Below are 18341 nucleotides of genomic sequence, written 5' to 3'. Positions count from 1 at the left end.
ATTCTAACAGGAGAATATCAAGCTGTAACTACAGTAGAGATAAAGAATGGTATGTTCATCCTTTCAAACTCAGAAATTAAAGTAGGTCAGTGCTGACAATGTGTGTTGAATTCTTCCTGTGTCATATGCTCTTACAGCACTATCAGATCCACATTCAGATCAGATTTTCTCGCTGATCATAAGAAAAATGAGTTCACTAGCTTGGATGAAGCACTGTGCTATGGAAATGAAAGGCTGAACATTTACTGAGCAGTTTTAGTCAGGTAGAACACACGCATTCCTGCACTACACGCTTTTGTCAAGATTTAGGCATCTTTCACACAGCAAACTACAGAAAGCATTCCGAATTTCTTCTGCAAAGATCACATAAGAATAGAGACACAGAACAGACTGTGGTTTTACCCAGAAGAGCAGAAGACCCTAGGGACCTTCGCACATATATTTAACTTGCTGCAGAGGTACATAGGAACAGGTACTAACAGACTTACAATTATAACTATGCTGACTACCCATGTATATAGGACAGCAAAAAAGAGACCAAACTAACCAAATCACTGAAAGATTAAGGAGGGAAAAAAAAAATCACTTTACGCAATTACAGATGAAAATATTAGGATTAACATTTTCCGAATAGCCTAAGGGACATATTTAGGAGTTTCCTAGGATTATTAAAAGCAGCCCTCTCCATTGAAATATTATGACTTACAGAATTCTGTTTGCTCAGCACTTCTGAGAATGAGGACATGTCTCCTAAGGTGCCTGGATGTGGAAAAAGTTGACCTAGATCAGTATTTCTCAGACTTACAGTATGTGTGCACCACTTCTGGTTCATCAGTCGTCATGTGTCAGCAGGTGCCTACATTGGACTCCCCTGCCTTGAAGGGATTCAGCTGCTGCTAGCGAAGGTAGCTGGCAGTCCAGGGGGAATTGAGTTCCAGACATTTGTCACTTTGTGCCTCCTCATTTCAGTGGGATGACATCAGGGCCCAGAGTCTGAGGAACACTATCTGGCATAGAGTGCAGAATTTTTATCTTAGAAGCTGTTGGTTTGATTTAGTTTTGCTTTTGTGTGACAGAACATACAAGGAATGAAAGGCAGGGATTTAGGAGTATTAAATCTTTTTCTTTTTATACATATAAATGAAAAAGACAACAAGCAACAGTACTTAAACCAGAAACCTGAAATCCCTTAAAGGTGATTTGGCAGTAATATTTTTATTCAGGTTTTTACTCAATACCTATTACTATGTTGTCTATTGTCAGCTTGTATATAGCACATTTTGTTCAGTAATTCCTTGGTGATTCTGATATGCTTTATCCTCTATAAATTTATGTTGCAAGTCTTTTTTTGTGCTAGGAAAACATAAGCTGGTAGGAAAAAAGAAAAACAAGAATGCTTTGGTAAAAAAGCTGGCATTACGCCCTGAATACATATCTCTGACAAGACATGCAAATAGGCACCTATGTATTTGGATAATTATGTATATGCTTTTAGTCCCAGAATGGATTTGTATGTATACCAACCCACAGTTTTAATACACCAGCTACATTCACTCTCGAGGTGGAAGTTTGAATATCAAAAAATTTTTCTATTTAAAACAGAAACATCTTAGGATGTTTGTCCCTATCTGTATTTTGTTATAGTCTAATGCGTGTGTAAGAGTTTTGTATTGTTTCCATTTTATTTGCTTGCTTTAGTAACAGGTATGGTATCGTCATATGAACCTTCTGCCCATTTAACCAAAGAGTAATCTAAATAGTCATTCAGGTATATAAGCCTTTTTCAGTAGGTAGACTGAGGAGACGGTGTTTGAAGACATGATATTCCTTAACACACGCAAGTCTTTCATTCGTTCAGATAAAAGTAAAATGAATTCCAACAGTGATGAAAAATACTTTTGCAATTACAGGCAACTTTTTAAATGTTACATGTTGACCTAGCCACTGGGTTTCCATCACCTTTCCTCTGAGTAATGTGATTAGCCATAATGGTACCTTGAAGTATTGTGTGTACCATCTCTCTCTAGCAAAATTATCTAGACCAGAGGTAAGAATGTATGTGCCTGTTCAGTGGTGAAGGTGCTTTTCTTCTATACATGAAGAAACCATTTGTTGGAAACTCTTTGCAATTAAGAAAAAATAGCATACTTCTTCCCTTACCACGGTGGGTCATCTCCAACTTATGAAAGCAAGCGCTGCCTTTCTCCACCCTTGCTATCTTGTGTTAGCTCTAGAAACTCCTGCACATTCACTACTCATGCTAACCAAAGCTCCCATTAAACAGCTTCAGCCCTTTGCTCAGTGAGGTGCCCATACTTAGGGACAGGAGTTGTCACCAAGGCTGTATGCATAATTCAATTTGGGAACTGAAATTACCTCTGAAAAGAGGAAATCTACCACAGAAACTTTCAGGTAGCCATGTCTGTCTGGTTTTTATATGCAGATTTGGCCCAGTGTCCTTATTGCAAATGAATGTCAGCCATAGAAGGCTAATGGATTAGAGTTCTAGCAAAAACTTCCCTTATAAATTCAACCATTTGCCGGGTCAGTTGATGCCCTACTTTCAAGACTGTCATAGCAAGCAATTCTGAACAGCCTCTGCTTATTAAAAATGGAGTACTAAAATCAATATAGCAATATCTTGTTGGAGAAAATTCAATTTATCAACAGGTTTGTCATTTTAAAGATGATTAAAGGACTTGTTTATTAGTCATCATCTAGATTTTAGAAATAGTTGGTATGAAAATAATAAGACATCAGCCACAATAGACTTACAAATCTTTCAATTACATCAGGGAGTGGATATATTTCTGTCAGTGAAGGCCTGGAAGCATTTCCTATCTTTACTTCGGACTATATCAGTCACCAATTACATGATAAAAACTGGTACTGCTCACAGATTTCAGTAGCTCAGGGGCAGACCCATTATTCAGAATCTGTGCATTTAAAATTGTAAAAATACCAAGTGTGCTGAAATTTTTTTCACATCTTTAAGATATACTTACTCTAATCTGCAAGAATTAATTTTTGAAAGCTCCAGTTCAGCTTCTGCCTAAGTCCTATCTAGTTAGTAAGGGCATAAGCACATTTATTTTCCTCTACTGCAGGTGAGAACAACAAATCTTGAGTGTGAGAATGAACTCTAAACTTGTCTTCATCTAGGATAAAGAGAGCAAGGCTGTCTTTACATTGTAAATAAGGTGTTCAGTACCTTTCAACTTCTCAGCTATAATTCATCACAGATTGGAATGTGAACACACAAGCACACATGCAAACACCCGGAGTTGGGAAAGATACCACTCCAGAGGCATTTGGGAGCATTCAGCCTCCGGTTTGCACACTACAGAGAAGGAAAAGGGTATAAAAATAGGACAAAAAGCAATTACTAACAAATGGAGTGCTGATCCATAACTGAATCTGAACTACTATTTTAAAAGATTCTTCCTGGGAAGATAATAAAGATGAGCTTGTCAACATTATTGTTTCAACAGATTAAACATTCTTCAAACTCTTTAGAACATATATGATAAAACACTCCTTAAAAATAAACTTGTCTTTTATGTCTGGAAAGCTAAGATCTTGTCTAGTCTAAATGGTATCCCTATTGCAAAAGCATTTCTGATTCCTAGCTGACTTTATCCCGTAACCCCTTTCTCTTTTCCTTATGGACTTTTCTGCAAAGCCAGATCTGTATTTTGGTAAGCCCAGTGACCAAGAAAAACAGAGGGGAACTGATGGTAAATTGCCATGATACAAAAAATTGGTTTTCTAATAGCCTTTTTCAGAATAGTTTCTCACCATTTCGTTATGATTTGAGCTAGCGGAAAAGTGTCTTTCACTCTGCATGGAATAAAACATGCTCCGGAATGATGCAAGAGGAAAAAATCGCTTCTTGGTATTCTGAGCTTTGTGCCATTTTGATTACTTGTAAAAATACTAATTTACAGAACTCCAGTATACATGGAGCTGTACAGAAGATCAGAACACCAAACAAAGAAACAGCTCTTCCCCCATAGCCATGCAATCTGGAAGCACAGCAGGTAATGTGGAATGGGGAAAAAAAAACACAAAACAACAGAATAAACACAAAATCTCTTGACCAAATTTAACAGAGGAGTGCTCATAAGTGAAGTTTTAGGAAGCTTTCTGATTGAGTTTTGTATATACATCCACCGGAATGACGATGTACACATGTAACGCCGAGTCTGGAAGCATCAGAGGAGGTGAGGGCTGCCCCTGTGCTGGCATTTAGCCTGCAGCTCAAGTTCATGCTGCAGCTCACAGTTCCCAGTCTTCCATCCAGCTTGCACATTGGCTGTCAGGTACATTTGAATTAGAGGCACATTCGAACACAGAGAAAATTCTTCTTCTACTTAAGCTAGAATTGATAATTCTTTAGGGAGCTTTATTTCAAAAATTAGGATTTGTGATTTTTTTTAAAGTGCATTGTCAGGAAAAAAAAAAAAAAGAGAAGAGTTTTTGAATAGAGTGAAATGTCAGGAAAAGCAAAGGTAAGTCCAGGATAGGATTTGTTTGTTTGTTTTTCTTTTATTTCTACCTCTACTGCAATTCCACTGTTTTCTCAACATAAATGCTTTTGAGGCAGATAAAATGAGAAAAGTAAAACAGTCTTCTGTTAAACAGGAACGGTAATATTTATAACTGAAAAGGCTAATTTATTCAGCTTCTTTAAAGAACTAGAAAAAGCAGGCCAGGACAAAACAGCTCTCTTCTGCTGCTCAAAAAAAAAAAACAAACCAGTGAAATATGCTACTAGGCAGAATAGCTCATGATTTTTGCTTGCCACAAAGGATTTGCCTTGACACGTAATGAATTTTATTGAGGTCAAATTTCAAGTTATCTAAATACTAGTTTACCTCCAGAGATACAGGGCTCAGGAAATTATTTTGCAATAAAACTATGCATTTTTCCTTGGCAGCGATTTGGGAAGCAGCTTGACATTGTGAAATACACTGCTTTCAGAAACTTGTTACAGTTCTGCTAAAAAAGCTGATAAAACTTTTGTCCCTTTCATGGCTAGAAAGCTGAGTTTTATAGATTCTTCTTTTCATTTCCACTGACTTAGAATTTCAGTAAAGCATTACCATGCTTCTCTGGCTACACCCCGACTGAGGCACCGCAATTTCCCCTAAGCAGGGTTCAGTACATTGCGCCTTCTTGGAACTTCATGGCTAAAGTGGTCAGAGGATTTCAAAAAGCAGCAGCGGTCACGTCATTATTATAAAGGGTTTATGAAAACTTAATAAGCACAGGAATTTAGAACTTCCTGGCAGCAAAAGAATTAGAGAAATAAAGAAATACAACAAATGGGCTCTTCTGGCTCGTGTGAAATTGTATTGGTAACCTTAATAATGGTGTGTTTTGATTGCGGTGTAAAACAGATGGACTCTGAATGCACATCCCTAACGTTGCTCAGAAAGCCGTGTGCTTCTCAGTCATTCACTCAGCAATCTGATACCCTGGCTGCACAACAGCAAGAAGGTTTTGCCAACTTATTAATCTAGGCCTGTGTGTGAGGACAGACATTTTTCTTCCTCTTTCTATTCACAGAAGTTAGTAAAAAAAGAAAAGAATTTATTTCTGTATATGGATATATATGGATATATACATATATAGAGAGATGCATGTATATATATAAAAAGATATATAGCTGCAGGTAAATAAAGCGGTGAGTATATTAATAATCTACACAACACTACAGTGGCATTTTACCACTTAGCTTGAAAGATACTTCCCAGATTAGTTTAGCACAGCCTTTTTGTTAATGCTACATACAAACAGTAAAGTAGATTATACACCAACAGTTTAAAAAATAATTTAAATCCATCAACTAGCTGTACCTCATCTGCTCAGCAGGGAAATTTATTCTCAAAGTTGTATTAGGAATGAAAGTACTGAAGAGAAAGTACAAGCAAAATAAAGATATTAGAAAGTCTGAATACATTTATTAATATGCAATTGATCAAATGAGATATTAATATCTAATATCTGAAGTCTGTCTTGCTATATGGAAAACATAAGGAAAGTGAAACACAATAATTTCAATATATGTCCTATAAATTTCCATCTGATCTGGATTCCATTGGAAAACCTCTGGCATTTCAACCAAAGAACTCTCTGAAGGAAGAGCTCTGAAATCCAGGCAGTTACCAAAGGTCAGTGCATCTCAATATCACTCACTAAAAAAGGACTCAATTAGACCCTCAGGATTTTAACATATTCAATTTTACATTTTAAACCCACATAAAAAAAAAATGGAGAGAGTAATTTTTCATTTATCTGGATTTCTCACAAGTTTTTAGGCTTCTGCACCATTTGCAACCTTTTAAAAAATTATGCATGCCTTCAGATTTTGAAAAGGCAGCTCTTTTGACATCCCCTTTATCAGAGACAAAAGTTATCCTTAGCATGGTTTTTCATGCAGATTCTTCAAACTAAAATCTCGTTACAGATTGCTAGACTAAATTAGAGTAATGAGTTCTCCAAGCCCCAGATATTCTCTCAATTACTTATTGACTTAGCCTAATTCTAAACTAAGGTTAATGAACTAAAAGGAGCACGCAAATGTAATTTTTCCCTCTTTCATATAACGCTTGTAACTGTGTCACAGCACAGGATGAGACTTGTCAGTGGTAAAAAGGTGGCTGTGGACACACAGGATTGTGAATTGCTGAGTCTAGTTCTGCAGTCATACAGTGTTAAGTCCAGCTTAGAACACCCCAAACCATCCTTTTTAAACACTAGAGCATGGCACAGGCACATGACACTTCACAACAAACTTGAGTTCTCTGCTAATAAACCAAAGTCACTCCAGAATCTACCACAGTAAAGACACATCCGTGTGTGCTGTTGAAGCACTAATAGCATTTATGTAAAAAAGCCTGACAGTGATCTCAGCGTGGAGTCTGTGCCCCATTCTACATATGATGACAAAGAATTTGGAACTTGACATAATCCCTTCACCCTTTTACCTGGCTGAAGATACCTGTGATTATTGTTGCCTTATCTGCTAGGTAACTGCATGCTGCACAGTTCTTGCTGCATGTTAAGAAGTTGTTTAAGGTCACACTGCAACGTAACTTGTTTTCACACATTCCTCTTCCGTGCTTTAGTTTGCCTGCAAATATTCAGGCTGTAGGTTTCAAGATAACTGCACAGCAGAAGATGGTGAACATTGAGATCCAGTCTGCTTTCCTACAGTAAAGCATTCTTCATTATTTCTTTTTTTCATCCCAAACAGCACATAACGGATCCCTCCATGCAGGAAGCTCTCAGCATCAAGATATATCCCCGACTTAAAATCCTTACTGGCCCCTCAGGTCTTCAGCCAGCGTTGGTGGAAGCAGATCCCTTGTCCGGTCACAGCAGCCAGTTTTTCTGCTTGCCTAGCTCAATAATTTGATTTTAATTTAAAAAATCCAATGAAAGCTCCAGGATGAAATTCACCTACTACATATGGTTTAAATGTAGTAGGAATATTTTACATTAAGGAGAGCACAATTTCACTGTAAATCTAGCGGCAACATGCACAGCAATTATTAATGCTAGACACCAAAAATTTGGCTGCATCTGCTTTAGACTTCATAGTTACTAACAAACAAAAATCATTGCATTAATGGGGTAGTGGAAATACAATAAAGCACTTTATTATCCCTAAAAGGCAGCATGTGGCATACAGACTCTGTGGGGTATTACCAGTGTCCTAGGAGCAGTTTCATTCGTTCACATCCTGTGGCATATAATTATCTCAAACTACCCATGACCCTGCGGGTCCTCTATTAAAATTATATTTTTGTTACAGAATGGTGTATACATTATTGAAGCACATTATTTTGATCACTGAAAATTGACATATTGTGCTCATTAGCCAGTAAGCCTGAATATTTAATTTATGAGGTCAGCTCCAAGTTTTTTACAGATCAGTCACTTGAGGGAAGTAAACAGGCAAAACTGTGGAGTAGTGAATTGGAAAGATCCTTACTGAAAACGGTGCTTTAAAAAGCAAAAGTGTGTCATGCCTTATGCTGATACATGGCACATTACACTAGGCAGGTAAATGGGTTAATTGGACTCATTAACATCATTTCCTTTTTAAACTTCTCAACTAAGAAGATGAAAAGATTATTTTAATCTTTACACTTCTCTCTTAAATTTTACATTTTTCACACGAGCCTTTTTTAATCAAATATTGATGATGATGCCTGTTGTTCTTCAAAGCTCAGCAATTATATTGCAGCCCCCTCCCAGTAAGTGGCACTGTATCAAAACTCTGGTTTTCCTTATCCTTAATTCCCCTCCCTTCACTCTTTTTTCTTTTATAAACACAACAAAGATCTATTGGATTCTTGCCAGAAAAGGCACTCTGAGTATTTTGCTTATCTGATGGCCTTCAAGCAACCCGCTGAGCCCACATCCTCCAAACACTCATCTGTAGACTAGAAACCTGCTTGACTGATGCAACAGACCCCACAGTTCTGTCCCCCAACTGAAACCACCACTTCTGAAACTAAAGCCACGGATTACAGTCATGTCACACAAAAAAAGATTAGTTTTAATTTTCTTCCTGGCTGGGGAAGTCCCCGTGGTATAGAGGTGAAAGCTGTATGGGATGGGTCGACAGTGCTCTCTGCTGGCAGCAAGGAAAGCGTGCGGGAAACATGGCTGGACTTGGCCTTAAAATTACCTTCAAAAATAAAGCATGAAATACTTTGAATATGTATCTACGTCTAAGATTTATAGGCAAATCTATAGAAGATTTACAAGGTCAAGACGCATGCTGTTTATTGCAAACATAATTTTGAAAATGGTGTTATAGCTTGGGTCCCTTCTAACAGCAGCAGCATAAAACTACTTCTAAAACTAACTGGATGCTATAAGCACAATATTCAGGAAAGAAATGTTCTTATATAGCCACTGCCTTGAAATAATGGAATATAATTCTGCTGCAGAGAACTAAGCAGTGTGCCTTAGTAGGTTACTTTTGAAGTTCTAGTTTAGTGCGATGCTTCGTCACTGTGCCTGAAGTCAGATTTGAAATCACAGACATGCCCTGAAGTCTCTGTAAACTCTGTTTTCAAACCCTGAAGCAGTCTCGTCTTTGCACAAGAGAGATATAAGGTACTTACTACAGTACAATCAATTCAAAGCAGGGAGGACAGTACTTTATATGACAGAATATGGTCTGGTCAGGATACCATGAACAACAACCAAAAAGACATTAAATGGAAGGAACTTGCTTGAGGGACTCAGAAAAACATTATTCAGTTTATCACTGCACTTAGAAACTCAAGTTCAGGTGACCTGAGCTACAGAGTGAAATTTTGCATAGGATGATCATGTCAGAAGAAAATAAAACAACCTGGCATTAATGTTTATTCTCCCCAGTGAGACAAAAGACAATTGCAGATTTATTTTTGCATTTTTAAGCACTTTGAGACCCGGAGATGGCAGATGCTAGGAACAGTTTAATATTAGTATTAATATTTTAATGTTTCCATGGAGCACTTGTGCCTCTATGAACCTCCTAGGGAGAGGAGTTGAGCAGAAAAATCAATGGCACATCGCAGGTTCCTTAGGATCCGTGCTGCCCTCACTAGGCCACCCGCTGCTGTCGCTACATGGATACCAAATGACAGAAACCAAAGGTAATGACAAAGTACGTGGCATTAGTAGTTCAGGTGCTGCTAACGGGGGAGGAAAGCCGACCACTCCCTGAGCCTGCAGAGCTGCTTTCCTGTTCTGCTGGAATGTAGGACACCGAGAGGAAAATATGGAAACCAGGTGGCAGATGACAGAAACTTGATTATTGCAGGATATAAAACTGGGGCACTATGACACCTTCAAAACACTCTTCAGTCCTTGGTAATTTGCTTCCCTACACAGTACTAGGTCTTCTTTGGACTGTATCTATTTTCATCCTAAAGAGAAAAACATCTAATATTGCAGATAAGATCCAAGGACACCACGGCAGGCAGCCATACACAATTGATTTTCTTGCTTCCTTACTTTCAGTGCTGCTCCACTGGCAGGTACTGATACAAGTTTAAAAATGGTCTTGGAACTAATCTTCAGACTACTCTTACCTGAATAAATCCAAAATGCACTATTTCACTATTTTGTACGGGCCCCTAGGAAGCAGAGAGCCTGCGCTACCCCTTGAAGAAAGGTGACAGTGAACTGCTAACGTAGCATGGGATTGAAAGGCAAAGAATCCATCTCAGCTCCCTCTCCTTTCCTCTGGCATTCCCTGCTTACATTTCTAGCATGGCTTTGCCCTCAAACAGGCTTCTTTTTCTATCACGTCTTCTGCTCGGGGTTTTGAAGGCTATTTTAACACAGACTGTTATGTAAAGATGTAGGCCACAAAGGATGTTCTGAAAAATACTTAGTTCAGGACTAGTTGTGGAAGAAAAGACAAAGGGAACAAGATATACAGTTAACTAGGGCACAACAAAAATGCTTCCACAAATGCAGGGTTAAAGAACGTAATTAGAAAAAAAAATTGTTTCAGGGTTTGGTTTTTTATTTTCCTTATGGTCATAAAGGTCTATAATGTTTCAAGATAAACATACATCAAAGAGTTTGTGTTTATTAGGTATGCATTTTTATTGCCTTTGCTTGTGTTCCACCTTTCAAAGACAAGAATTGGGACTTTTTTTGTGATCACAGGACCAGCAAGTTATACACAGATACCACACGAGTATTCAGATCTTACTTAGAAACGTATGATAGAATATATTAGCAGTGTGTGCCTGTGTGGCTGTCTTGCATCAAGATAAAGAGAGAACAATGCTGCTGGGGAATTATGTGCACAAAGCTCTGTGAAGCCAGAATTAAAATGAATGAGATTAAACAGAAAATAACTACATCAGGAATATGTTAATAATTTAATTAAAGTCTACCAAAGTTGAACTATTCCACAATTAAGGTTGAAGCCCATCAACATGCTCTGTTCTACTTGGGGATTTTGCCACAGGTAAAATTACCTGTTTGGAAATGTTTCTTTATGTATGAGGAAAATGGGGTCAACTAAAAGTGTGCTATGATCATTAACTTTGACTATGTTGGACTTAGTTTTTACTGATGTTTTAATATATGTGTTTTTACCACAGTCTCGTTTCTAGTGCACAAGATAAATATGAATATTGATCCTTTTGAAAAACAGGAGGGCAAGATGTAGTGGGGTTTTTTTCCCCAAGCTTGTTTGCTATGTTTTTGTCTTTATATAAGTTTCAAGTCAAACAGAAACACAGAACAAAAGGGTTACTTAAATAGCAGAGCAAGAAGTGATACAGAGGCCATCACTATGAAGGACTTAGCACCAAAGATTAGCCTGACACAGTAAGGAAATAGCTATATAGATCTTAACAGATCTTTTGCATTATCCTTTTAAACTACCCTATAACATTTTATCCAATCCACAGAATGGCATAAAAAATAAATATTGTGCTTTCTGGAGTAGCGGATATTGTTGACTGCAAGAGTCAACATCTTGCCCATAAGGTGCCCCTGTCTTCATGCTGTTTATCTTGTAGGAGAATGTACAAAATACAGAAAATACCTCCTCGGTAACTTCTGTGCCTGCAGCCTTTTGCATGCGGTCTTGTAACTTTACTTTCCACAAAACCAACTCAGGTTGATGTTCTAAAATGAGAGTGCACCATCACTTTAAAGGCTCAGTACTGTAAAATAGGAAAATCCTTCCTTTATCAGTAGGTTCACATAGTGAATAAGAGCAGAACCTCCTTCTTCTCCAGTAGCAGTTATAACTGCGTATAGTGAAGAGGCAATGCATTGTTTTCTGCTGAAAACAATGGAAGACAAACTACTTCTTTTTTCTTGCATTGTTTTTTGCTTGACACTTTCCTGCTGAGTATAATGCATTTGTGGACTCTGAGCTTGCAAACAGAAGGTGATTGCATTTATGTGATACTATGTCCTACAACGGTATATGGTTATACTTGAAATGTACACTTGTAAGGGTGGTAAGATACTGGGTTCGTATGTGAAATAGACAATATCCTGAATTGCAATAAAGAATTCACTAGCTTTATGGTGATACTTCCCACAATCAAGCACAGCCTACTATACAATCTTGACAAGTCAGAAAGTCTCCAGAAATAAAAAAAAAATGGTTCCTAAATATTTCAGTCTTTCATTCAGATGTAATCTGAGTAGATGGCAAATATAAGACACTTCTGTTCTTGTAGTAAGCAAATGCCTGTAAAAGAAGTGCCCATTAAAAGTTGCTAGTAATGGTGGCATATGTTGGCGGTCTCAAGATAAGAAACGGGCACAGGCGTGTCCTGAAGGTGCAGCTTGGTCCTGAATCTAGACTGGTACATGTGGCCACTCTTCGCTTGTGCACACACTCCCAACAAGAGAACTGGTACTTCACTTAAACCTAAGGCGGCAGATAAAAGGGCAAGACCCTGCGCATTTTGTTTATTGAAGACCTTGGATTTCGTCCTTCCTGGTGACTGCTCTGTGTGACCCTGCAGGAGATTTTTATAGTCTCACTTCAAGCATTCATCCCTCCCTGCAGGTCAAAAATGAGGCATGTCAGATACTTCACTGCATTACTGGTATTCTTTATCTGTGGTTACGTAGGGAAATTCTGTTTTGAAACAGTCGATACAATCTCATTACAAGCACTGCATTTTTATGAGGGGAAAAGTGAGAAAGACAAATGTTACTCATGTTCATGAATTTGCCTCTTATAATTTCCCCTCTCTCCTCTACAGAGAGTTATTTGATTCATATTAGGGGTTATTTGGGTCACTTTTACCTTGAGAGAGAAAATAATGGTACCCTAATTTGAGATTTGTACCAATTCACGTAAGAAAATGGATTCTGAATATTTTGCATAGCTGCTAAATTTAACTGAGTGTTCAGTGAAGCATGAGTTCCCAAATGTGAATAAGAGGCTTTAAACCATTTTCCCCTATTTGTTTTTAAACTACATTTGTTACTTATGATCAACAATTTTATGTCATTTGTACGCAGTGTACTGAAACTGAATTCAATAAACTGACCTTCTTCCGCCTGTTAAACTGAACTTGGTATTTAATTATTATGCATGCAAAGTCAAGCAGAAAAACTAAGGAGCATTCATAAGTAAGATCATTGTGGTTTATTTGCAATGAATAGAAATATTGGTGTTTATAACTTTTCATAAGAAATTTGTTACTGCTTATTTTGAATTGGAATAAACACAAAAAATAGAACATCTGTATCAAAGTTTAAAAACCACAACAATCAAAAGCTGTTTAATCTCATCCATTTAGTTCTATTGCACGGTCTGTTCAGTGTAACTTTTTACAACATACTGTGCAAGAAAACAGGTCATTTAAACTCAGTAATTAGTATTACAGATAAAATGACACTGCAGCAATGTTAATTACCCTAGTACTGATGTAGTATGGGATATAATACATAATAGTCATGTCTTTAATTTCAAATTGAAGTGCAACAAAGCATATTATTGCTACACTTCCTCTTCTTAAAGTAAATGGATGTTATTCAAGTGTACCATTTGTATCCATGCAGAATGTTTTAAAATAAATCACAATTCTGCTTTAACTCAAACTGGCATATTTCACTTTCTAATGGCATAAATTAAGGAACCTCTTGCTATAGGAACTTTTCCTATGGCAGTGAAAATTATGACAGAATTATATTTCATATGAAAAATTTCCACAATCATTTTCTTTTTCATTACAGCAGCTGTAAATCAGTTTGCAAATGAAGCATAACATTCAATCTTTTTAAAAATAAAGATGAATCTTGAAGAGCATTACAGCTACTTGAGGTGTAGTAGGAACTACAGATACATGATCAAATTGTAATTAATTCCGTACTGCTATGGCTAAAATGTCTGGCAATTGTAAACATAAAATATTCATAACAAAATAGACTTGGAGAGAAGGACAATGAAAGTTTTTACCTGCAGCTTCAGTAGGAGTAGGGCTTTTACAGCACCTTTATTTTTTATAACTTTGTTATAAATATTAAAAGGAAAAAATTACTTAAATTTCAGATTTGTTCAAGTGTACTTAAATAATTTACGTCAGCTGAAATGTTCCCATTTTCAGTGCAGAAATTTTGTAATGAAGCCATTACTCAGACCTTGCATTAAAAGATATTCTAAAAGCCTACTTATTGAGAAGTGAAATAATCCTATTCGCTGTGTTAACCATGTGCCCCTGGCTAAAATATGTACGTATGGATTTAGCAAAATATTTGAATATACGGTATAAGATTCAAAGCAGCAGTTGAAGGATAGCCTCAGGTTGTGTATTTCATCTCCCAACAATAAGATATGTTTCTACATCTAAATGAAGGTGTGTAAAAAGCAAAACCTTGAAGTACATATAACGAGTTTCTAGGTTTTACAAATGATATTGAAAAAATGCTTTTTTTCCCCCCCCGATTTTGTTTAGGTCAGTGGGACAATGTATAATACAGGGAGACATGTATCTCTACGATTAGACAAAGAGCATTTGGTCAACATCTCTGGAGGCCCGATGACATATAGTCACCGCTTAGAGGAAATCCGGTTACACTTTGGAAGCGAAGACAGCCAGGGATCAGAGCACCTACTCAATGGACAGGCTTTCTCTGGGGAGGTACGTCAATGTATTTGGAGTAATGAACCAGTATGAATTACTCACTTTCCATTTCTGCCTGAAGGTATTTGCAAACTAATTTGTACTCATAAAAATTGTTTCCCTTTATCCATTCTGAAAATCAGGGAATTCCTCTTTTCCTTTTTGCCCATGCACTGCAAATTGTGTGACTCATATCTCAAAATGAAACTGTTGTATTTATTGTATGCATAGACACCCTATATCCTCATATGCGCTACTGAAAGTAATTAAGTGTCTTTTGATGGGTCCTTTATATCTCTAGTAAATGCAAATACAAGGTTAACCACAAAGTAATACTGAAAGTGCTTCAGATTCTTATAAAAGTGCTATTTGCTACTCACTAGTGCATAATACTTTACAAGGAGTATCATTCTGCCTTTGATTCATGTAAAAATAAGGTGCTAGTTAGTTTTAGACATGGTTCCACAGAAGTCTGCTGGTCTGCTTAAGAAATAAAGTTAACTCCACAAGTAAAACCTGGCAGAATTGGTACTTGCTTTGTGTTTTAAATACATGTCTGTAATTGTCCCAGAAAAGACCATAATTTAACAATCCTGATAGCTATTGCAGGATAGCCCATTACTCTTGCTGGATAAATATTTTAGTCTCATTATACGGAATCCTTTTTCAAGAGGTATAGTAAAGCTTGCAGACTTTCTGGTAGGCAAAGTAGAATCTTTCCATTCTTCTTATGTAGGAGCACTTTTACATAGGAGAGATGCATGGGTTTTGTCATACCCCATCCTTCATCAGCTTGTACCATGTCTGTGAACTATCTAGCATGCAACTCTACTCCACAAATCTTAACAAATAAAATAATGCTTCAGAATAACTGTATATTACTGTAGGGGTTATTTTTAAAGGTACTCTAGATATCCTCGTTACCATTCTTTCAAGAGAACAAAATGAATAGTTTTCATAACAAAGCACTTATTTTCCTGGAGATGAATAATCAAATTACCATCAGTACTATCTATCACAGGCTCTGGTGATGAGTCAGTTAATGCATGGCATTTTCTTTGGCACTGTGCAACAGCAGTTATTTAAGAGTAGGAAATTAATTGCAGAGTTGTCAAATGATGGTATTATAATTGATGGTAATCATTTGCTTTGTTTTATAAGCTACATAGATGTATAATATAGCCAGTGGCAGCTTTTTCATGAAATTATTCATGTCTTACACAACTGACTTCTGGTTGCCTTTGTTAAATTCCATGATAAGTGAACATATAATGTATTACTCCTTTAAGAGCTAAAAGTTAAGTATGCTGTAGTAAATAAGGTCTATGCTTTGCTATTCAGATTTACAGAAAAGCAATATTCAAACAAAAGCAAGTTGACTGAACAAGAAAGCAAAAATCTGGTTGAAACATACCATTGCAACTTGATATGATTTATCAGCATCATTTCAGATATTTTTAAGAGTTTTTAAGTTATAAATTCATCAGACTATAACAAAAGGTAAAAATGTAAAGCATTGTTTTGCAATACTTAATACTTAACTAGGCTCTTCTAGTTTTGAAAGTAGGAGTTTTGAAGTACTATTAATATTTGAAATTTGCTAACGTAGACCTCAAGTTTTTCTTAATAAAAGCAGAAAACCTAGCTAAGTGGAAACCACTGTCAGTCAGTCATGCACAGCTGGATCCACAGTATATGCAGGACTCATCTAGTTATCTGAATTCCTCCTGCAGTGAATAGAAAGAGATTAGCATCTTCGGAGGATGATCATTCCTGATAGCCAGAGACCCGTCTCTTAGGACAGGACAAATCACACCATGGAGATGCATCTCCCTTGACAACGGAGCAGAGACAAACAACAGGCCAAGTAGCTTAGACTAGACGCCTCCATTTCAGATGGTGAGATGAATTCTGTCCTTTGAGGATGTGTTTTTCAAAGTTTCAGATAGCTGTTTTGGGCAGCTGGACAGATAAGTTCCAGTAAGGTCAAGTATTAGTTACTAATTTGAACCTGCATCTGCACAGTTAAGTCTTACTTACAGAACACATACTGTTTCCAAAGTACAAGCACAGATTCAAATCAATCACGCTGAATAGCATGGGTGCAAATTTTCAGTGAAGGATGGCAGCTGACAGCATTCTTAGAATATACATCCACCCATACAAGTGCTGTTCGTATAAATAAGTGATTTTCGATAAGCTCTCAGCACTGGAAGATGTCATGTCTACAGCTCCCAGCAACTATAGTAAGAAAACTGTAGACAAGCTAGCTGACTTTATGACAGAGTACATTTCTTTGTAACATAACATATGCTTTCAAGACTGTTGTTGCTAATTACTATTCACTTCTGCATTGGATAATGCTGTCAGAGGAGATGGGATAAAGAAAAATAACGGCATAAGTGCATTAGTTTAATTTATCTAGTGCAGGTAAGAATAGCAATGAATATTTGCTGGCTTAGGCTTTAGCAGGTGTAGGCAACCAGGGAAAAATCATTGCAGGATTAAACTGACTGCTAACTGCATGCTAACTCCCGTGACACTGCCTTGTTACTGCTGTTCTTATTTGTGTTGCACAAACCCACTATGGGTTTTACTGAAACCTCTGTTTTGCTGTGGAAACAATTCCCAAGGGTGAAGTTACCAAAGAAGGGTGATCCATTCCAGTACATCACAATCAACTCATTCCTACACCTCCTTCCCTCCACTCCTCTCTATACCTGGCCCCTCATTTTCACTGAGCTCCCCAATGCATGTTAAAGTCAGGACCTTGCAGAGAGAGAAGGGGAACCTGGGGAGAGGTCAGGGCAGAGAGCAGTACCTCTCCCTCACAGCACTGGCAAACTATTAGATTGGCTCAAACAGACCTAAATTAAATCCAAGTGCAGACAAGGCAGAAGCTTTTAAACAGCCCAAATATATCCTGAATCAGCTGCAATGTTCTTTACACATCTACAAATCCCACTTAACATCCATACTAAGCAAGAAGTTTGTTCTTAGGGACTTTTTTTGCCTAGTAAAGATGTTCTGCAAGTGGGCAGGCACTCAGGGCAAGCTAGAGGGCACTGGAGTGGTACCATGACATAAAAAACAATCTAGAAATAGCAAATTACTTCAAAATATACTGTGGTCTGAATGATACTGAGAGGCTTGTAATTACCAGGCTTTAACATTTAACTAGGTTAAAGGCTGTCAAGAGAGATCTCTACAATAATCTGGTTACCTTTTAGCCCCTAATTATCACTTTAGTAGGCAGAATAACTGAACTAATGCTTAAATAGTTGGAATGTAAGGGCTTTAAAACTGTGTATCAGATTATCATCAATATGGTTGGCATTGCTAACATGGAAAGAAAAGGCAGGCTTTGGAATACTTAAATAAATCGAGAATTTACTTATCCCTCTGATACATACTTGAGCGTGTTTAATTCCCTACTCTTTGCATAAGCATCCTACTGTATTATAACAATTAAAAGAAAATCTTAGCTCAAGCCAATCCCCTAACTAAGACACCAGTCATTTCTGTCTGCTGCCTAATGTCTCTCTGCAAAACAATTTTTAATGGTTCAGAGTTCATATCACTTAACGAGAAGGACCATCTTCCTTTCAGACAGCAGCAGTACAAAGTACAGCAGGATTTACCAGAGTGCTGTTGTTCAGGCACTGTCTACCTTGTTAAAATAAAAAGGCAACCACCTCCAAAAGGTTCATG

General features: G+C 37.3%; 1 protein-coding gene across 1 annotated transcript in view; it reads left to right on the top strand.

Moving 5' to 3' along the window:
• The window catches only part of CA10 (carbonic anhydrase 10), a 185465-nt gene that overhangs the window by 131941 nt on the left and 35183 nt on the right, over window positions 1-18341 (top strand). The window contains exon 5 of the mRNA XM_068413434.1: window positions 14463-14648. Coding sequence (XP_068269535.1) covers window positions 14463-14648 — 186 coding nt within the window. The remainder of the gene's footprint in view (window positions 1-14462; window positions 14649-18341) is intronic.

This window comes from Nyctibius grandis, chromosome 15, assembly GCF_013368605.1.
Source record: "Nyctibius grandis isolate bNycGra1 chromosome 15, bNycGra1.pri, whole genome shotgun sequence".
In the NCBI taxonomy this organism is placed as follows: Eukaryota; Metazoa; Chordata; class Aves; order Nyctibiiformes; family Nyctibiidae; genus Nyctibius; species Nyctibius grandis.
This window is presented reverse-complemented; position numbering and strand designations above follow the sequence as displayed.